The sequence below is a fragment of the Podarcis muralis genome, chromosome 8, assembly GCF_964188315.1.
Source record: "Podarcis muralis chromosome 8, rPodMur119.hap1.1, whole genome shotgun sequence".
NCBI lineage: Eukaryota > Metazoa > Chordata > Lepidosauria > Squamata > Lacertidae > Podarcis > Podarcis muralis.
The window spans coordinates 64,114,537-64,133,740 of NC_135662.1; the positions used below are offsets into that span (position 1 = coordinate 64,114,537).

Sequence of the window (19,204 nt, forward strand, 5' to 3'; positions counted from 1 at the left end):
GAGGTCTTTCGGGGTCACTCGGAGCGCGGCGACTGCAAAAGGGGAAACCGTAATAGTGGAGAGGGAAGAGCTGGCTAAATCCAGTTTGCAATGTCTATAAATGGCGTTTCTCTCTTCCAAGGTGCACATTTTTTATTTTTGAAAAAAAATATCACTCAGTGTCATCCCTCACGTCAGGGCTGTTTGTGGGCGTGAGGTTTCACTTCCTCCGCCCCCTCCTAATGGAGTGAACCATTCCCTGCTCTGCCTTCCCTCTCTCCTTCTCGGTCTGTTTCTGCCCCCTTTCCCTCGATCTTTCTTCTTCTTCTTCTCCAGCTCGGTGTGCGTGTCGGTGTGTTGTAAGAGGAGGAAAGAGAAAAAAGAGAATAAATAGTTTAAAAAATAAAAAAGAACAGGGCAGAGCAGAAAGGAAAGAAAAAGTCTCTCGGCTGCTCGGAACTAGTTGGCAATGCCTGGGGTGCAACGGCCCCCCACATTTCCCCAAGTCACACTTTAAGGAAAGAAAGACAGGGAAGAGAAAGAGATACGAAAGATCTGCAGTCGCAAATGGTTGTACTCAATATAGGATGGGACTTAAGTTGAACGGCAGATACATTTCTCTGGTCCTCGCTGTGCAGCTAGGTAAGTGGACTCACACTTTCTTATGGAAGCAAGGGATTGGGGGGGTAGGATTTTGAAAGGGGGAGGGTTGCCTTCAAATGCACCAAAGTATGCATGGAGTAAGTAAGCAAATATATATATATATATGCAAAGCAACCCGTAATAGGCAAATTATTGCTGGCCAAAGATTGCCAATAATTTGTGACAACAAGACTCTGCAATACGAGGTCTGCAGCGCCGAATGTCTCTCTCCTCGTTTTTGTTTGAGAAAACACAGTTTGCTGGTTGCTTCAAAATCTCCCCCTTTAGTTCCCTTCCCCCTGCCCAAAAAGACCCCTTCCTCAATTGCATTGCTGTCTTGCTTATTTCTTGCCCCAAATATATTCGCACACGCACGCGCGCACACAAAAAGCTTTCATCTCTGGAGGGCTGCATCCTATTTGTCCAAAGCTAAATTCATCCCCCCCCCCCAACCTCCGGGCCGAAAAATAATAAGGAAATAAATGGAGAGGGAAGAGAAATTAAGAGAGATTGGTACAAAACAATGTAATTCCACCACTTGGAAATCCGAATTTGCAAAAGGGGAGAGAGAAAGCACGAAAATCAAAAGGCAGTTTGAAGTTTCTGTCCCAACTGCAATCGTTTTACAAAAGTATACTGGAGAGGAGGAAAAAGGAGCCTCTTGTATCAAACGGTGAAGAAGGAAGGAGAAATCAAGGCGATCTTTGGCTAAGGTGGCTCGGGTTTTCTGAGCCTCTCTCCCTAAAAGATTTGTTTTAAAATACTTACATTTGGACGGGGGTTTACTAAAAATAGCACGGACTTCATTGCACGTTGGGGAGGGGGACCCGGGGCTGGTTTGTCCCTGGTTTTGTTTGATGTGCTATTCAAGGGTCCTCGTTTGAATGCTGTTGGGAGTTTATGCCTCGGAGGTTCCTTGGAAGTTAAGCATCACTTCGGGTTCTGCATTGAGCAGCATTTAGAGGCGAAACCTTCTTGTTTTGCTGCGGTGGTAGGAAAGGTAAATTCGACTGGCAGCTTAACTGGGAAGCGTGCCCTTTCTACGTTTGTCATGGATGTAGATTTAAAGAACTGCAACCCTCCCCCCCCTTCGGAAACGCTCCCCTCCCCTCTAGCTCCCTGTCCCAAATCTGCAGATCTCGGGTTTATTTCACTTTCTCTCGCTCTGTCGCCTGTCTCTGCAGCTTTTGAGAAATAGAGGCGGCTGGGGAGCGGTGGGGGAAAGCGATCATTGTCGACTCCTGGAGTAATAATAATAATAATAATAATAATAATAATAATACAGACGAATAAATAATACGAACTTAAAAATAGAAGCAAGAATGGAATTAATTGCGTGCAGGGCCATCCTGGGAGTGTGTGTGTGTGTGTGTGTGTGTGTGTGTGTGTGTGTAAAGATCCCCTAAGGTTGTGTCTTGACAACGTTGGAATTTCACTTCTGTGTGCATTTCCATATTAAGAAATAGCCTCTGCCTCTATGTCCGGCTAAGGTTATTTTCCAGGAAGAGACACGGCATTGCCCTTGTCCTCGGAAATGAATTTGTCCATTTGTTTCTTTCACCATTTGCAAGTCAGGATAGTCCTCATGCAGAAATTAGGAAGGCTAGAATCGGGGAGGGATACGCACACGCAAATATATGTATATTGTGTGTGTGTGTGTGTGTGTTTGTATAGGAAAGGCAGCTATGGAGATGGACTGATGGAAAAACAAAGCAGACTTTCCGGGATCACTTTTCCCAGAAGGAATCAAAAGGTTTTGATTCCTTCCCCCTCACAACATGACCATTAGACAAGCCAAAATCTTGCCTGGTGTTAGACAGTAACATAACATCGGGCTTTGAACATCTGGATATCGTTTCTATTGGCAGAGTGCTGGAATTTGGGTTTGGAAATGGGAAATACTATGAGTTAAGGATGTGTGTGTGCTTCAGAATATATGCCCTCTTTTGCGGGTTGATCCTGGTGCCTCGAATGTGCCTGAAACGGGTGACCTTTGGGGGCAAAAAAAAAAGGCTTGCTGAATGAGACAAGGCAGGAAAAATAGGGACTCCGAATGCTGGGGGTGGGTGGGAAGATGAAGACCTTCTGAAAAACAGAAACAGACCTAGGAGGTGCAAAAAGAGTGCCCGCGCACACTCATACACACACACACATCTACACACGTGTCTGTGTGTCTGCCACACATTCTTCACATCTACCGTGCTTTTAGCTTCATTAAAAAAAAAAAAACAACAGCCAAAAGAGCCCAAATCACGTGTGCGATTTGTACGCTGTTGTGAATGAGGTTTTGTCAACCTTTCATAAGAGCAAACGACCCTACGTGATGGGCAGGAGAAGAGGGAAGGCGCTCTCCAAGGTGCTGATGGTTGTTCTAGGGGGGGCAGCAGGATGGTGGTCAGTTTCAGGAGCAAAATGTTGTTTGCTACATGATCCCTTCTCTTCCTGTGGCAGCCACTACCAGGTCAACTGAACAGGTGGGAGAGGAGAGGCGCTTATTCTTAGCACTCCTCCGGTTAGCATCGTCATTGCCACCCTTCACACTTGGTTGCAAGGCGGGCGGGTGTGAGGAAGACCGTCAAATACGTGGGCCGAAGACTTTCCTTTGGGAACATGCCCTTTCAGGATGCCTCAGCCGAGGAGAGACAGCTTTAAAACGCAAGGTGTGTGTGTGTGTGTGTGTGTGTGTGTGTGTTTAACAGGACGCGCTATACTCTGGGGATGGTCTCCTATGTGTGTTATTTGTTTGTAGGTTCCAGTGTGTGTGGCAGCCAATGTCTGCAGCCTCTGCGTGTTTTGACGTGCTGGGGAGTGGGTTAGAGAGGGAGGGAGGTGGTTACTAAATCAGGTTAGCCATAAATCAGTGGGAGGGAGGGAAGAGGGGGGTTTCCACCGACACTCAGCATTGTGGACAGGACCTCTTTTATTCCAGAACCGATTTCCCCTCACACACACACACACACACACACCTTTAAATGGTTCGCTTCGATCCTCTCTAAAGGAGTAATAAATAAATAAAAACTCTCTCTTCTACTTGCAATCTCTAATTTACCCTGTAAATGTCTGGGCAAGCGCACTAAGCACACGGTGGAGGGGAAATGGACATTTTCCCTAACCCGCTTGCTTTGGAAGGCTGTGGCGTTGGGCAACGAGAGCCGCGGACGGTTTGCTGGGGATCAAGCCAGTGATCAATTAAACCAACAAGACGCTAATTCCCTTTCATTTGCTGCAGGATTGGTAGGGATAAAGCCCCCGTATGCTTCTCGCTAGCAACACACCTGCTCCTGCAAAGCCAGAGACATTGCTGCTGCTGCGGCTGCTTTTAATATGTGTGATTGTGTGTGTGTGTGTGTGTGTGTGTGTGAGAGAGAGAGAGAGAGAGAGAGAGAGAGAGAGAGAGAGAGAGAAAGCAATGTAGTCAATTCATCAGCGCGCAAGCAAAAATGACTCAACTACTCCCCACCCCGCTCACTCACAGACAGAGAGAGAGAGAAAGAGCGCGTTGCAGTGATGAAGAGAGAGATTTCACCCCCAGTGCAATATACCATCATGATCAAAGAGCCTTTTGCCTTGGGTTGGGGGTAGCTTCCCTTTGGGAAAGCGTAGAATGAACAACGAAGTCCTTCAGATTTGTAGGTGTCCCCCCACCCTTGATGTGATGTCTGCTGCACCCAAAAGAGACGTCAGGAAGCCGTGTGCCCCCCCCCCGCGCGCCCCAGGGAAGGGTCTCCAGGCTTCAGCATTCCTGCAGATCTTTCAGAGCGACTTGGGGATTTCACGGCGAGAGGCAGAAGATGGATAGTGGAGAATCAGTGTCGATGATGTGTGTGGTGGATAGAGACAGCAGAGCAGACGCTCTTGGGGTGGCGGGGGAGAACTCAGCCAAGGCGAGTGGTGGAGAGATTAAATGAGACAGGGTGAGCCCAGAGGATGTTCTTCTGTCTCCACTTCAGTGGAAGAACCTGAATGGGGAAGTCACAGGCGAGGAGGAGGAGGGACCAAGAGCGAGGGATTAAGCATGCACCGAACATGTCAACCTCCCTTTAGGTTCTCATTGATGCAAGTTACACATTAATAGGAATTCACATGCGACTAAGCAACTCACTGTTCTCCCCAGTGCATTGCATTGCATCCACTATATCGCATTTCCAAAGGGGGCGGGTCCGTGGGTGCCCGTTCTTGACACAATTCTCACCATGCAACAGGGGAAGAAATAGGGGGGAAGGTTTTCTTGCAGGAAACAATTTGTTGAAGAGAAGACCTACATGTATGCCTGGTGATTTCTATTCCAGACTTTTTTTCCTCCATCAGTTCCATTTTTCACCATAAAATACCCACCAGCTTCAGTTTTTGAAAGGCTCTGCAGATTGCTACAACCTACTTGAAGGTTAAGCGTAATGATTATTAACTACCGCTAAACTGCTGAAATAAATTTGACGTTTTTTGAAGTTGACTTTTGCTTTTAAAAAGTAAGCGAAATTTAGAGAAACGGGGGAGGGGAGAGAAAGATTTTAAACTCCACTCCAAATAATTCAAAACAGTGTATCTTTAAGAGGATATTATACATATATAGATATTATATGGAACAACTTGACAGAAATGAGGTTGCTATTATTGTAAGTGATGCAACTGCATTATATTTGTTTATTTAAGGGACACTTTAAAAAGAAGTGCCAAAGACGGTTTGATATGTGTGATCTCCATTTAAAATATATCCAATTAAACGATCCTGAAAGGGAAAATGACTTTTGTGATGAGAACAAAGCAAAGCAGATCCTCTTCCAGCTTTGAGACGCGTGTGCGCGCTCGCGTGTAGATGCGTGCGTAGATGAAGTGTGATGGATAGGATTGATCACAGTTCTCTGGAGTCGGAATTCAGGGTTGGGTATCGCGCGCTGTTTACCTTGCTAGGAGCTGTCCAGTTGACGTGGTGCTGATCTGTTCCCCAGCATACCTGGTGCAAGCAGTCAGAGCAGCGGGCAAGTGCGATGCGGTCTTTCAGGGCTTCTCGAACTGTGTGCTCAAGATGGGCAATAAGATTGCCACCTACCCTCAAGACCTGGACGACAAGAGAAATCTCGAAACAATCTGCCGGTAGGTGCACCTCTTCTTGTTATGGCTCTTCACGGTGATTCTTTACTTTATAACACTGTATGCATGTGTGAGTGTGTTTTGTGGGGAGTGGGGCTTTGACTTTTTGTTGAGATCTCTATGCTACTGTCATGTGAACCTAAAGCTCTGTAGCCAGACAAAAGGCTACCAGCTTGCCAGAGGAGTTGTTCTTTCATGTGTAGTTTGCTTGCACGCTGCACAGGCTTAATCCTCAACAGACTGAAATGCTAAGCTAAATATAACCATGCAAAGCACGCATGGATCCGTTGGGCGCAGTCTTCACCCTGTTAAAGTAAATGGCAACAACCTCGTCGTTTTAACACCCCGATGTTAAGCACCTAGAACTGAACGTAAAGTCTGTCAGAATTCAACGGGATTTGCTTCCAAATATGTGTGCATTTCATATCTCGGCTCTCACTAGGCCCTGTTACAATTAGGGGTTTTCAGATTATTGTTATTATTCTGTTACATTGTGCGATGGTTCTTTTATTTTCCTCCTGATTTCTTTTTGCTAGTAACAATAATCAGCAGGACAGTATTCACATCCCTGCCTGCTCAATTAATAGCGTCATGCACATAAAATGCATAGGAACAACAACTTTGCTTCCACCCCCCAAAAAATTGGTATTATCCCTCTGGGGTTTGAAACGGTAGTTTTCAGTGCCTGAGACAAGGCTTGCAGCAGAGGTGTCCGGCTCTATTGTCTCCTTAGTCCACTAGGAAGTGCTTTTAACGGAATGGGTTTATTCTATCTAAAGGTATGATGAGGAATAGCTACCCAAAATGAGCGAAAGGGGGTGGATAATGCTTTAAAATGCTAGTGAGGGCTGGTAAAGTTTTAGAATGTGATGTAAAACTGCGATGTAATCTCACAGTGCACCACACTATAATTTCAGTACAAATGTCTGCTTTGTCATGCCATGTGGTCACTTACTATAGTGTTGTTTTGTGTGTGTAATGTAATACAGTACAGCCCATATTAAACTGAATCGTGATAATGTGGTGTTGTGTTGGGATCCCCACCCCATCCGTTGTAAGAGTTGCTCCAGTTAAGGTTGCCATGTGTCCTCTTTCTCCAGGACACGTCCTCTATTTCAGGGGTAGAATCTGAGACAAACTGCATTCATTTGCTTTGAATAGCCGTCATAGCGTCCTCTTTTTTTGCCCTTCAAAATATGACAACCCTACTGTGCAGTACAGAGCGGGGATTCAAACATAGGTCTCCCTGTCCCAAGCCTCCTTATAGGACATCCCTTTAGAATTCATATTTTAAAACGAAGACATTAAAAAGTTTTAAACTGCAACTGAACAGCCTGGTGTGGTTTTTGCAAGCCATTTTTGGAGCCCCGAAGGCGCTATGGATGCAAGTGGTCTTGTTTCCCGTGAGGGAACGAGAGAGATCATATTTCTACGAGGCAACCGAATCTAAATCCCAAACCAGTGGACAGACTGTGTGCGTAAATTTGCCTTCCACCTACTCGCTGCAAAGCAAAATTCGAAAACAAGATTTCATTCTACCAAAATGTCTTGAGTTAGGTTGTCCCATTCCAGTCCACTATTTAGATGGGAACTTGACACGCAGCCAAACCGTTTTCATGTTTCCTTCAGAGGAAGCCCCTCTCATTTTACCTGGACTTAACATCCAAGTCAGACTGTAATGATCATGTTCCACAGAATCAAATGAAATTTGTTTCCAACACCACGGCTGCAGCCTGGACACTTTAAACTGGTTTTGCTGGGAATGATACCATTGGATTTACTGGGATTTACTTCTAAAAAAGCCTGCCTATATAGAATCGGACTGTAAACGTGATGGCTTTCAAGTCAAGATGGCTTCTACAAGGCTTAATTGGACACCGAAACTTAACTTGCTCGAAATATTAAAAAAATATATATATATGCTGAAGGCATTGGGACTAATTCCCTGTTAAATCCGAAGTACCCATCGGCTTGAATCCAAAATTACTTCCTCTTGAATTGTGTGGGCGAGGATAAAAGCAGCTCAGATCAAACTGGGCTGTGTATTTACCTCAAAGGTAAATCCATTCATTTAGAAATTAGTGCTTTTGAAATCACTGTTTAGAACTGGGTTGCATCTAGGCAGTTTTATTGGTTTTATTTTTGTTAATAGGGGCGGAGGAACAGTGTAGTTGATTATAAAGATGGGAGCCGAAATTCCAAAGAGAATTGCCCATTCTTCCCCTCTCCCTGCAAAATCCAACGTCCCACCTCGCAATATAATAGCGAGGAATTGCCCTTTGCTTTCTATTCCTTTCCTCGGGACATTTCGTTTGAATGACTGGCATTCCAGCTAGACCTCTATCTATATGAGACAGCAACAAAATGCTCTGGTGTTGGCAGCAACATGGCGCGGTCCTGGTGGGGAGAAATCGAAAGATACCCCTTCCCTCCAATCCTGAGAAACGCCAGCCACCGCCCAGCCATCATAATGTACATTCAGCGGAGACATTCGCTGCCCCCGCGCGCAAGACAGCAACTCCCGCTTCCCAGCCGTGTTGGAAACCTCCGTTGTTTCCCAGAAAATGTCTGCCTGGGATCCTGCTTGACAGAACAACTACAGTAGTTAGCTACAAAAAAAATACAAAATAAGAGAGCTGCAGTATGCCTGGCGCGAGACAGAAAGGAAGTGGGGAGCAGGAGCAGGAGGTTGGAGGGAGAGGCGCCCCCACCAACACACACACACACACACACACACACACACACACACACACACACACACGCACACACACACACACACACACGCACACACACCCTGGCCTAGATTCTGGAGTCAGAACCCCTCGCAGCTCCACGGATCATGCGCCTAGATTCTAGAGAGGTCGCCTCCTCTCTCCCTCCCTCCCTCCCTTCTTCTCTGTGCGCGCGCTCTCTCTCCTCTCTCTCTCGCCCTTGTGTGTGTATTGAAAGAAGCTCAGGGAAGATTTAGTTTTCCTTTGGGAGATGCAATTACGGCAGAAATACAGTAGAAGAGGCGCCCTCTCCAGCCTTCACGCCATCTCCATGCCTCATTATTTATTACAAATGCAGCCAGCGTTGGACTCCACGAGACCAGTCCCGAGTGCTCATAAATTAGAGTTTGCGCCACGTTTCCACACGCACACACACCGCCCCCCGCCCCAAGCCATCCAGAGTAATAGCCAGCCTTAGCCAAAACGCCTACATTTGGCAACGGGGAGGGTTAGGGTGTTGCTGTTGGGTTTTGCTCGTTTTAAAATCCTTTGGAGCGGAGGAAAAGAACAAAAGAGCCCTTATGTAGGCACTTACCTGTGGATGCCGGCCTCGATTAGGAGGCGCCACTCTGCTCTAAAAGGCAACTCTGCGGCACAGCTGGGACGGGATGCTATTGTTGTTTGTTCTGCAAAAAGGAATCGGTTCTAATCTTGGAACGGGGAGTTGGTCAGCTTGCAAGTAGATTAGGTCAGGCGCGCAGGCGGTGCGTGCTCATTATGGCAAAGGAAAGGGGCATTATTACCTAACACACACAGGCAGAACTGAGGAAAGGAATAGGGCTGCCTAAAAGCAGTCAGTGGAAAGAGCTTGTGGGTCAGAACTGCACGCTCCGGGGAGATCTCATAGCATCAGATTACATCGAAATGTTCCAGCAAGTTAAGAGACCAGTGGTGGCAGAAAGGCACTCTGCACATGCTCCAACGACACCCATCATTTTTCGTGTCATGGAATTGTAGAGTTGGAAAGGGACCCCAAGGCTCTTCTAGATTCTTGCAATGCAAGAATCTTAACTAAAACATCCAAGACAGATGGCCATCCAAATCTGCTTAGAAACCTCCAAGGAAGGAGAGTCCACAACCTCTCAAGGGAGACCATTCCACTGTCCAACATCTCTTGCTGTCAGAAAGCTTTTCCTGGTGTTTAGTCATGTTCACAGCAAACCACCCTGGCATTGAGAGAACATTTGAGGACTAAGCCATGGTGACTTCTAGCTCACCCGCATTCGTGCCATTAATGACTGGTGGTAATTTAGTAGGTTCAGCCATTCACACATTCAAGTATTGGGGCCATGGGGGAGGCGCACTCTGCCTCTATATGCACCAGCAGCCCCCAAAACAGGTCACACTTTTCACCCCAACCTCTTAAGAATAGTTGATGTTATTAAACATATCTGAAAGAAGAAACAGCAGCAAGCAAGGATGCCAGTTGTGAGCCATCATCAAGTTCACCAAAGAAGGCCAAAATGAAGGCACCTACAGTGATCTCTCTTCAGTTCATATCGTCATAGAATTGTAGAGTTGTAATGGACCCCAAGGGACGTGGGTGGCGCTGTGGGTTAAACCACAGAGCCTAGGACTTGCCGATCAGAAGGTCGGCGGTTCAAATCCCCGTGACAGGGTGAGCTCCCGTTGCTCAGTCCCAGCTCCTGCCAACCTAGCAGTTCAAAAGCATGTCAAAGTGCAATTAGATAAATGGGTACCACTCCAGTGGGAAGGTAAGCAGCATTTCCATGCGCTGCTCTGGTTCACCAGAAGCGGCTTAGTCATGCTGGCCGCATGACCTGGAAGCTGTATGCCGGCTCCCTCGGCCAATAAAGCAAGATGAGCGCCGCAACCCCAGAGTCGGCCACAACGGACCTAATGGTCAGGGGTCCCTTTACCTTTTAATGGACCCCAAAGGTCATCTGGTTCAAACCCTTCCAATGCAGAAATCTCTGCTAAAGCATCCATGATGACCCCCCCAAAAAAGTAGGTACTGGACTACAATTACCAGTTTCTGCAGTCCATTTAATCTGCCAGCAACCTGATCCTAAGGACAACTCTCTTGGAACTTGGAATGAACTTCTACTGAGTTAGCATTGGCACTCATTCAAAGGCGCTATGGTTCCTTGCCCAATATATATATTCAGACAAAGGTGAAGGTTGGGATGCAAATGAGAATTGCTGCCAGCCCCTTTGTGCAACCATTAAAATAGTCTGCCTAAATGTTCATGAATATGGCAAAGTTTGCCATGTAGATATTGCCATAAAATAGGTGGCAGCATTTACACATCAGGATCCTTCCAAAGCATTGCTTATGCCCTTGACTTAAGTGTTCTTGGAATGTGCCTACTGACCACCCTCCAATGAACGGAGCCATGCAACTGATAACCTCTGGGCGACTTTGTAGGAGCTTTGTCAAAGATTTGTGGCTCTCCAGTACATGTTATGTTACATCATGTTTTTGTGCAGAAATTATCCCTGTTCCTTAATCAACCAAGCAGCATTTTGCTGCACTTAGACTTTACAAGTGAAATCCCCTTGCTGTAAATGCATCGTTATAATTCTGTTTGTGAAACAAGCTTTAGAGACCATTGCATATACCTTTTTTTGCGGTGAGTGGGGGGACGGACCACTCACTTGTTATTGTTCTGTGCTTGCTTCCTTTGCCCCATTTTGCTAATGTAATTTGGACACTGACAGTGTGGGCTGGAAAATATTTTTGTTTGAAATCCTCCTTTTAGGTCTTTTATTGTATATTTAGTTTTTATTTTACCAGCTTCTTTCCCACCGCAATAAACTTCCCCCGGTTCTTTAGGTGTATTTAGTGCAATCCAGACCAAATGACGTAATGCAGAGATATGTGGTTTCTGATTCTTGTGTTTAGAATACTGAGGTTTAAGCACATGTCTACTCCTAGGGCTAATTAAACCCCAATTAAATTCCTGTTACACACACACACACACAGGCTCTCAGGTTATCACTCAAACTTGCTTCCCAATGTGTGGAAGGGTACCAATATTTAATGCCAAGAAGACTCAGATTTAGCACCTGTTTTCAGTATCAGGACTTAGCCCCAGAATATGTGAAGTAATAAATTACCTATTTATTTATTTGTATTTATCATTTACATTGATACCCACCCTTTCTTCCAAGGAGATTAGGACAGCTAACACAGTTCCCTATCCCCCATTATATCCTCACAAGAACCCCGTGAGGTTGGTTAGGCTGAGCATTAGCAATTTTATTTTTTTACTTATTTATTAATTAAATTTGTATACCACCTTACATTCATAGATCTCAGTGCAGTTTACAGCAATGACAGCCCAAGGTTACCCAGTGAGCTTCATAATAACAGACTCCCAAGAGGGGTGGTGGACTCCTTCCTTGGAGGTTTTTAAGCAGAGGTTGGATTGCCATCCATCATGGATGCTTTAGCAGAGATTCCTGCATTGCAGAGGGTTGGACTAGATGACCCTGGGGTCCCTTAAAATGCCAAGACTCTACAATAATAATAAAATTATTATTATTATTGTGGAACACCCTCCCAGCAGATGTCAAGGAGATAAATAACTATACAACTTGTAGAAGACATCTGAAGGAAGTCCTGTATAGGGAAGTTTTCTATGTTTAATGTTTTATTATGTTTTTATATCTGCTGGAAGCTGGCCAGGGTGGATGGGACAACCCAGTCAAATGGGCAGCGTACAAATAATAACATTATTATTATTATTATTATTATTATTATTATTATTATTATTTGAGTCCTCCAATCCTGAACCACAATTTCAATGCAATTGTAAATTAGGGCACAGTTTGTGATATGCTCATGAGAACTACTTTTTTAAACTCAGGAACTCTGCCCTGGAACATTAGAAATTACAAAGAAGACGGTCCCTTTGAGCCTATGCTGAGTGCATTCCCATCACAATTGGGGAATTATACCTCTCCACCCCCCACATCAGGGACGCGGGTGGCGCTGTGGGTTAAACCACAGAGCCTAGGACTTGCCGATCGGAAGGTCGGCGGTTCGAATCCCCGCAACGGGGTGAGCTCCCGTTGCTCGGTCCCTGCTCCTGCCAACCTAGCAGTTCGAAAGCACTTCAGAGTGCAAGTAGGTAGCGCTCCGGCGGGAAGGTAAATGGCATTTCCATGCGCTGCTCTGGTTCGCCAGAAGCAGCTTAGTGATGCTGGCCACATGACCCAGAAGCTGTACGCCGGCTCCCTCGGCCAATAAAGCGAGATGAGCGCCGCAACCCCAGAGTCGGCTACGACTGGACCTAATGGTCAGGGGTCCCTTTACCTTTAGCCCCCCACATCCTACCCCACCAGACACACTTTAAGGGAGGGAGTGATTCCAAAGCCCCATTTATTTCCTAAACTAAACATTGGGAGAGAGAATCCTCAAGACATCTATCATGCCTACATATCCACAGCACTGTGATTGGAAGGCGGGGGGGGGGGGAGAGATTCCAGGTGAGGAAACCCTCATAGTGCAGCAGTCCTCTGCATGAAGAAGGTCCTTAGTATAAACCCTCCCATCCCCAGTTAAAAGAATCTGTTTGGATACAGGCTACTGCACTCAATGGACTCTTCTTATGTTCTTAGCAGCAGAGGCTAAGAAAGGACTCTGCTGAGACACTGAAGTGCTGCCACCAAGAGTAGATCTTCCTGAGCTGGCCTATGTGTTGAAAATGGGCTGAAACCCGGTGAAACAGATTTTAACTGATAGATTAATTGATGGGTCCATTAACGGATGAGTCTATCAATAACAAATCTGCATGAGAATGCAATGTTTTCTGAAGCAAGGAGCCCATTCCACTGTAGTTTGACAATGCACACATGAACTCTACAAGACATTGTTTTGGCAGAGCCATTCCTCCTATGTGGGTGGGTGGGAATGTCTCTCTTGCGATGAGTTCTGCCATCTGCTCCTTGGGTAAGAACTTGTATCACAAATATTACTTTGTATTTTTTAAAACTCTGCTGTCCAATTATGGGGGTGACATTGATCTAACTTACTCATTGAGTAAACACCTAGCGCTGACAGGGAATTCGCTTTCTCCTCCTGTTCTGCAGCCAAGAAAGGTACTAATCTCAAGGTCGGCAAAGTAACCTAGGGAGGGAGGGGAGCAGCTCAATGTAGACAGAGCATGCTCAGTAGCCATGGAATATTGGCTGTTGCGGGTGGGAGGGAAAGAGTGGGTGGAATGGAGTATCCTGGGAAAGGGAACAGCTGGCTGGCAGGAATCACACATAAACATAGGAAGCTACCATATACTGAGTACAGTGGTACCTTGGGTTACATACGCTTCAGGTTACATACATTTCAGGTTACAGACTCCGCTAACCCAGAAATAGTACCTCGGGTTAAGAACTTTGCTTCAGGATGAGAAGAGAAATCGTGCAGCGGTGGCGTGGCAGCAGCGGGAGGCCCCATTAGCTAAAGTGGTACCTCAGGTTATGAACAGTTTCAGGTTAAGAACGGACCTCCGGAACGAATTAAGTACTTAACCCGAGGTACCACTGTACATCCAGCTCAGAGTTCCCTATGCGTCACAGGGGTCCTTCCCAGCCCCACCTGCAGAGTGGATGCTCTCCTATTAGAGATTAGGCCTGGGGGGAGGGAGGGCCTTGTGACAGCCGACCATTCCTGACCGACTTCTGTCCTTTGTCTTTTTTTCCCTCACCCCCTTCTGTGCTCAGGTACTGGGACGATTTCCATGCCTGCACCCTCACAGCCCTCACGGATTGCCAGGAAGGGGTGACAGACGTCTGGGAAAAACTGAAAGAGAAATCCAAAAAGCTTGACTACGAAGGCAACTTGTTTGTCCTGTGCAGCAAAACACAGCGGGCGGCTTCGTCGGTGGTGGCTTCGGCCTCCCCTTTGCTGCTGGTGGCTCTCTCGGTGGCCCTGGCGACGTACTTCTCATTTTAGAAGGCCGCCCCCCCTGCCCCGCACTTCGTGTAGAGCACGCCTGTCCACATGACAACGATGACGTTTCCTCCTCGCCCCGCCTCCTCTTCCTCCTGCCCACCCACTCAACTGCTTCTTCTCTCTTACTCCAGGAACTGGATTTACAGAGGAAAAGTCTCCATCTTTTTTGCTTTGGGGGAACGAGGGGAGGGGGAGATCTGTTGCGAATTCTCCATGATGCCCGCCATGACGCCCGCCTGAGAAAGGTTTGGGGAGGAAAGAGAGAGATAAACGGCCGCCACCAAGAACTGCCACCGCCACCACCGCTCTGACAACGACAAGAAGCACGTTTTCTCTCTCTCTCTCTCTCTCTTGGCCTCCGTAGTTTCTTTTGCATTCTGATGATTTGCCAAATGGTACCAAATGGCAGGCCTCCAAGCCGGCCAACAGCCAAAATCGGACCTCAGCTTTATGCCTCTTCTTCTTCTTCTTCTTCTTCAGACCAAGGTCAGCTGGAGCCCTTCTTTCTTGTGTGCAAAAAGAAATCTCAGGAACGGCCTTCGAGCCACCACCGAATACTCCTAATAAAATAAAATAAAATAAAGCGTTAATAGGTAATAAGAGTAATAATAAAACTAGAATGCTAGTGAGGACACTGCTTGCAGCGACAAACGGAGGGGCTCTTCTGGGAAACATCAACGAGGAAGGATGAGTGGAGCGAGGAAATGTAAAAGGAAAAGAAGAAGGGTGGGGGGAAAAACAAAGGAAAGGGAAGAGGGGGGAGGGGGAGAAGGGAACCGGAAATGGATACACCTTCGCTTGGCCACGTGCGGGAAGAAGCGCTCGATGGTGAATTAACCCACAGACGATCATCTTTCCTTGGGAACTCGTGTTTTCTTTTGTTTTCCAAGAATTTTTCCGGCCATTCCACTTTAAAGACGTAAGACTCCCCGCCCCCCTGCCCTTCCTGATGGTGTGGCTTAGGGGGGCAGAGAGAAATCGAAAGGACAACCGAACGAGGGAAAGCCAAGAGGGACAAACATTAAAAGGCGATTTCGCTGAAATGACCCAATGAATGCTGCTGAGTTTGCTGAGAGTTGAGCTTTACTTAAGAGTCAAGGCATTTTTTTCAATTGTCACTGCCTTTTTTCTTTTCTTTTCTTCTTTTCTTTTCCAAAGTTTCCCCCTCTTCTTTTTTAAGTGTTCCACCATTGACGTACCGATATCTTAACGATCCAACAGTGTAGATCACAGGGGGCGGGGGGAAGGGGAGGGGGAACGTATACGTTAAGGTAAAAAAAAAAATTAAATTAAAATTAACACACAGCGTAATGGTTTTTTGGGGGGAAAGTATTAAAAGAGCCTTGATTTTAAAAGAAAAAAATGTAATTTAAGAAAGTTTATTATAAAGTCAATTCAGCAAAAAAAAAGTTATAAAAGATTTGCTACAAAGTATAGAAAAAGGTATAAAATAAAATTATTGTTTGAAATGAGGATGCAGTTTTATTTTTTAAGAAAAGGTGAATGTATATTATTATATATAATTTTATTATTATTATAATAATGGTATATATAATATAGAACGCTTATATTATATATAGTTATTGACATGTGCTTTCTTCAAGTACATGGAGTAATGGTTTACTAGAGCCTAGCAAGACGCGGGGCAGGTTTTAAGAGGTGCAAGCGGGGAAACGCGAGAATGCCAGATTCTCACATGCGACAAGAATTCTTGGTGCTAAGGGAATAAGAGTCACCCTGAAATCGATGAGATCAGAATGAAGGCTTAACTCTTGGGTTCTTACCGAGCTGTGTTGAGAGCGAAGCTGATGGTACTTTTTTGTGTGTGGAAATAAATGCAGAGCTTTGTTTATGTTTATGTTTAATATTTATCACTATAAGGTAGTTTGCTTTCCCTTTCTCGGAGTTCCGGGGGGGGAGGAGGGTTTATGGCTACATCTCCAAATGGCCCGTGGTTTATAAAGATGCTATAAGAATGATGAAAAGCTACCTTCAAAAAGCTGCCTTCTCTTTGTGGGATTTCCACAGCGAATCCTAAGCAGGCTTCTTTGGAAGCGCACCTCATTGAATACAAAGGCTCCCATTTCCGGGGGGGGGGGTGTTAACCATTGGAGTCCCATGCTATCAGAACCATAAGAGACAATGATGCCCAAACGGATGCTCTTGTGGGTGGGGGGGTTCACCCGCTTTCCCTTCTCTAGGACCTTTGAGACTCTATATCGCTTTGACCCCCTCAATCCTTAAGATGCTGATGAGATGGGGGGCGTGAGATGAGGTGAGGCCGCCGCCCTAGACTCAGTTACCTGGGAGTAAGTCTCGCTGAACTCATGAGGGCTTACTTCTGTGTCGGATGGCCCTGTAAGTCCCATTGATTTCAGCGGGACTTTCAGTGGGTGTGGACATGTTTACTAGCATTGCACTGCCCTTACGAGGGTTTTTTTTTGGGGGGGGGGTGGTAGAGCGTATATATCTACAGATATACATATGCTAACTGAAATTAATAACTAGATTGTCCACCCACCCGGGGTGCGACTTAACAGACTTCAATAGCACTTATCATCTTTATTATACACAATAACTCGAGCTGTTATTTTATATACTCTCTCTCTCTCTCTCTCTCTCTCTCTCTCTCTCTCTGTGTGTGTGTGTGTGTGTGTGTGTTACAATGTAATATAATATACAATCATAATATATAAGAAAAATCTAATATACAATAGTATATTTTTCCATTTTATGGCCTTAAAAAGGGGACCACAATAAACCTTCTCAAAATACAAGGCTGCGTGGATGTGTGCGCTTAATGTACCCACGAGCAGAGCTCACTGTGGTCGGTTTTGCTTCTCCTAATCCTGGAAACGATGCCCCTGGATCTGTCGACAACACTAACAAATGGGGGTGGGGTGCATATATATATTGGTTTATTGTGGTCCCCTTTTAAAGGCCATAAAATGGAAAATATATTATTGTATATTATGTTTTTCTTAAAAATATAATAATATAATATAATAATATAATATAATATAATATAATATAATATAATATAATATAATATAATATAATATAATATAATAATATAATATAATATAATATAATATAATATAATATAATATAATATAATATAATATAATATAATATAATATAATATAATATAATATAATATAATATAATATAATATAATATAATAACTAGAGCTGTTAAGTGCTATTGAAGACTGTTAAGTGGCGCCCAGACTGTTAACTGGACAATCCAATTTCATTTAGCATATGTCTGTCTATCTGTTTGAGCTCTCCTCAATACCTTCTACTTACATTGTAAGGGGAAAGTAAGGGCGTCTTTCCCCGAGACCTTTACCAAAGGAGTAACTTCTCCCACAAAGGCTCAAAGAGCACGCGAGTGTCCAATGGCGGACTCCTGCACAGGTCTACTCAGAAGTGAGTCCCATTAATTTCCATGGGACTTGATCCCAGGCAGTTAAGTGGGTATAGGATTGCACTTTTATTTATTTATTGTGAAATTTGTATACCGCCCTTCACCCGTAGATCTCAGGGCGGTTCACAACATAACGTTACAATATTAAAAACCCAACATACAAAACAAAAATAAGAACAAAACGAAACCAATAACACCCCCCACAAAAAAGGCTACTAAGCGGTTTACAAAATATAAAAAAACAAGCTGGACTCAAACTTTATACATAAATATACATATTTAGGATACATAGTAACACAATCCGTTTAAAACAGGAGACTTAAATTCAGAGATTAAGGGGATGCCCGCGCGCATTTCGTTGTTTCATTTAGCCCCGCTGGTGTCCTGAGTTCGAATCCTTTGGTGAAGGAATGTTGCTCAGCGGTTCGATCCCCAGATCTCCAGGTGGGAACCCTGGAAAGCCTCTGCCAGTCAGAGCCGACAAAACTAACGTGGGTGTGGACCAATGACATGCCTCGGTTTAGCTGTTTTCCATGTCTTCCCCTTTCCCCAACAACCCCCCTGTCGTTTTGATCCAACCCCACCCTCCATTTATTATCTGCTTTGTGGTGGAGGGCAGCGGGCCCCATTTTTATAAAACGAAAACCCTGGAGCTTGGAAGCTGATCTTGAGAATTCTTCCGGAATTATTTAAGCTTCAGTTGCAGTTGGCGTTCGGGAAGGCCTTATTGATCTGGTAGCAAAAAGGAAAAAGTCTCGCCTATTTATTGCATCCCGGAGCCTCTATGCGGAATCAAACGTAAATATGGTGGTTTCGTTTGTTATTTTGGAAAGAGGCGAATGTCTGGGCACGGAAAGGAGGCGTGCTTATTACGTGTGTTGTCTTTGTAAAGATCCCTGCTCTTGCCCTCGCCTGCTTTTAATCTGCTGTGCGCGACAATGTCTCGCGGTGGAGGGGATTAGAGAGGCGCGCGCACGCACGCGCGCGCCGTAAAAGCAAGAAAGGTCGTCTTGGCGCAACGAGCCCCTTCCATGCTGAACGTGGAGCATTGCAAGCGCCGCGGCGCGAAGTGTAAGCAACGGCTAAGCGTAACAGCCCATAAATCAAGCCCGGGGGGGGGGGGGGGAGTCAATCTGCATTTCCCCGATGGGTTGAATCCCAGCAACAAATGTGCCCAGGAAGTGGAGCGCCAGACTTGCAAACGTTGCGCATTCTTCTTCACCGCCTTCTCCTTTTTGGTAATGATCAAATAACAGACCGTCTGGCCCAGCTTCGCAGCCAAGAACAAGAGTCTGGGCTCTCCAGAATTTCTTCTTCTTTTCTTCCTGCGCCCACGGCCCACCCACCTTGCGGGTGGCAACGTGGCCTTGCCTTTTTC

The 19,204-nt window shown here is 45.5% G+C and overlaps 1 protein-coding gene across 1 annotated transcript; it reads left to right on the forward strand.

Moving 5' to 3' along the window:
- The first annotated feature begins 204 nt into the window (after positions 1 to 204).
- On the forward strand, positions 205 to 16,247 carry NRN1 (neuritin 1). The gene is made up of 3 exons (XM_028737808.2): positions 205 to 621; positions 5,568 to 5,712; positions 14,166 to 16,247. The coding sequence occupies exons 1-3, from the start codon at positions 567 to 569 to the stop codon at positions 14,395 to 14,397; spliced, it is 432 nt and encodes a 143-aa protein (XP_028593641.1). The 5' UTR covers positions 205 to 566; the 3' UTR covers positions 14,398 to 16,247.
- The last annotated feature ends 2,957 nt before the right edge of the window (positions 16,248 to 19,204 follow it).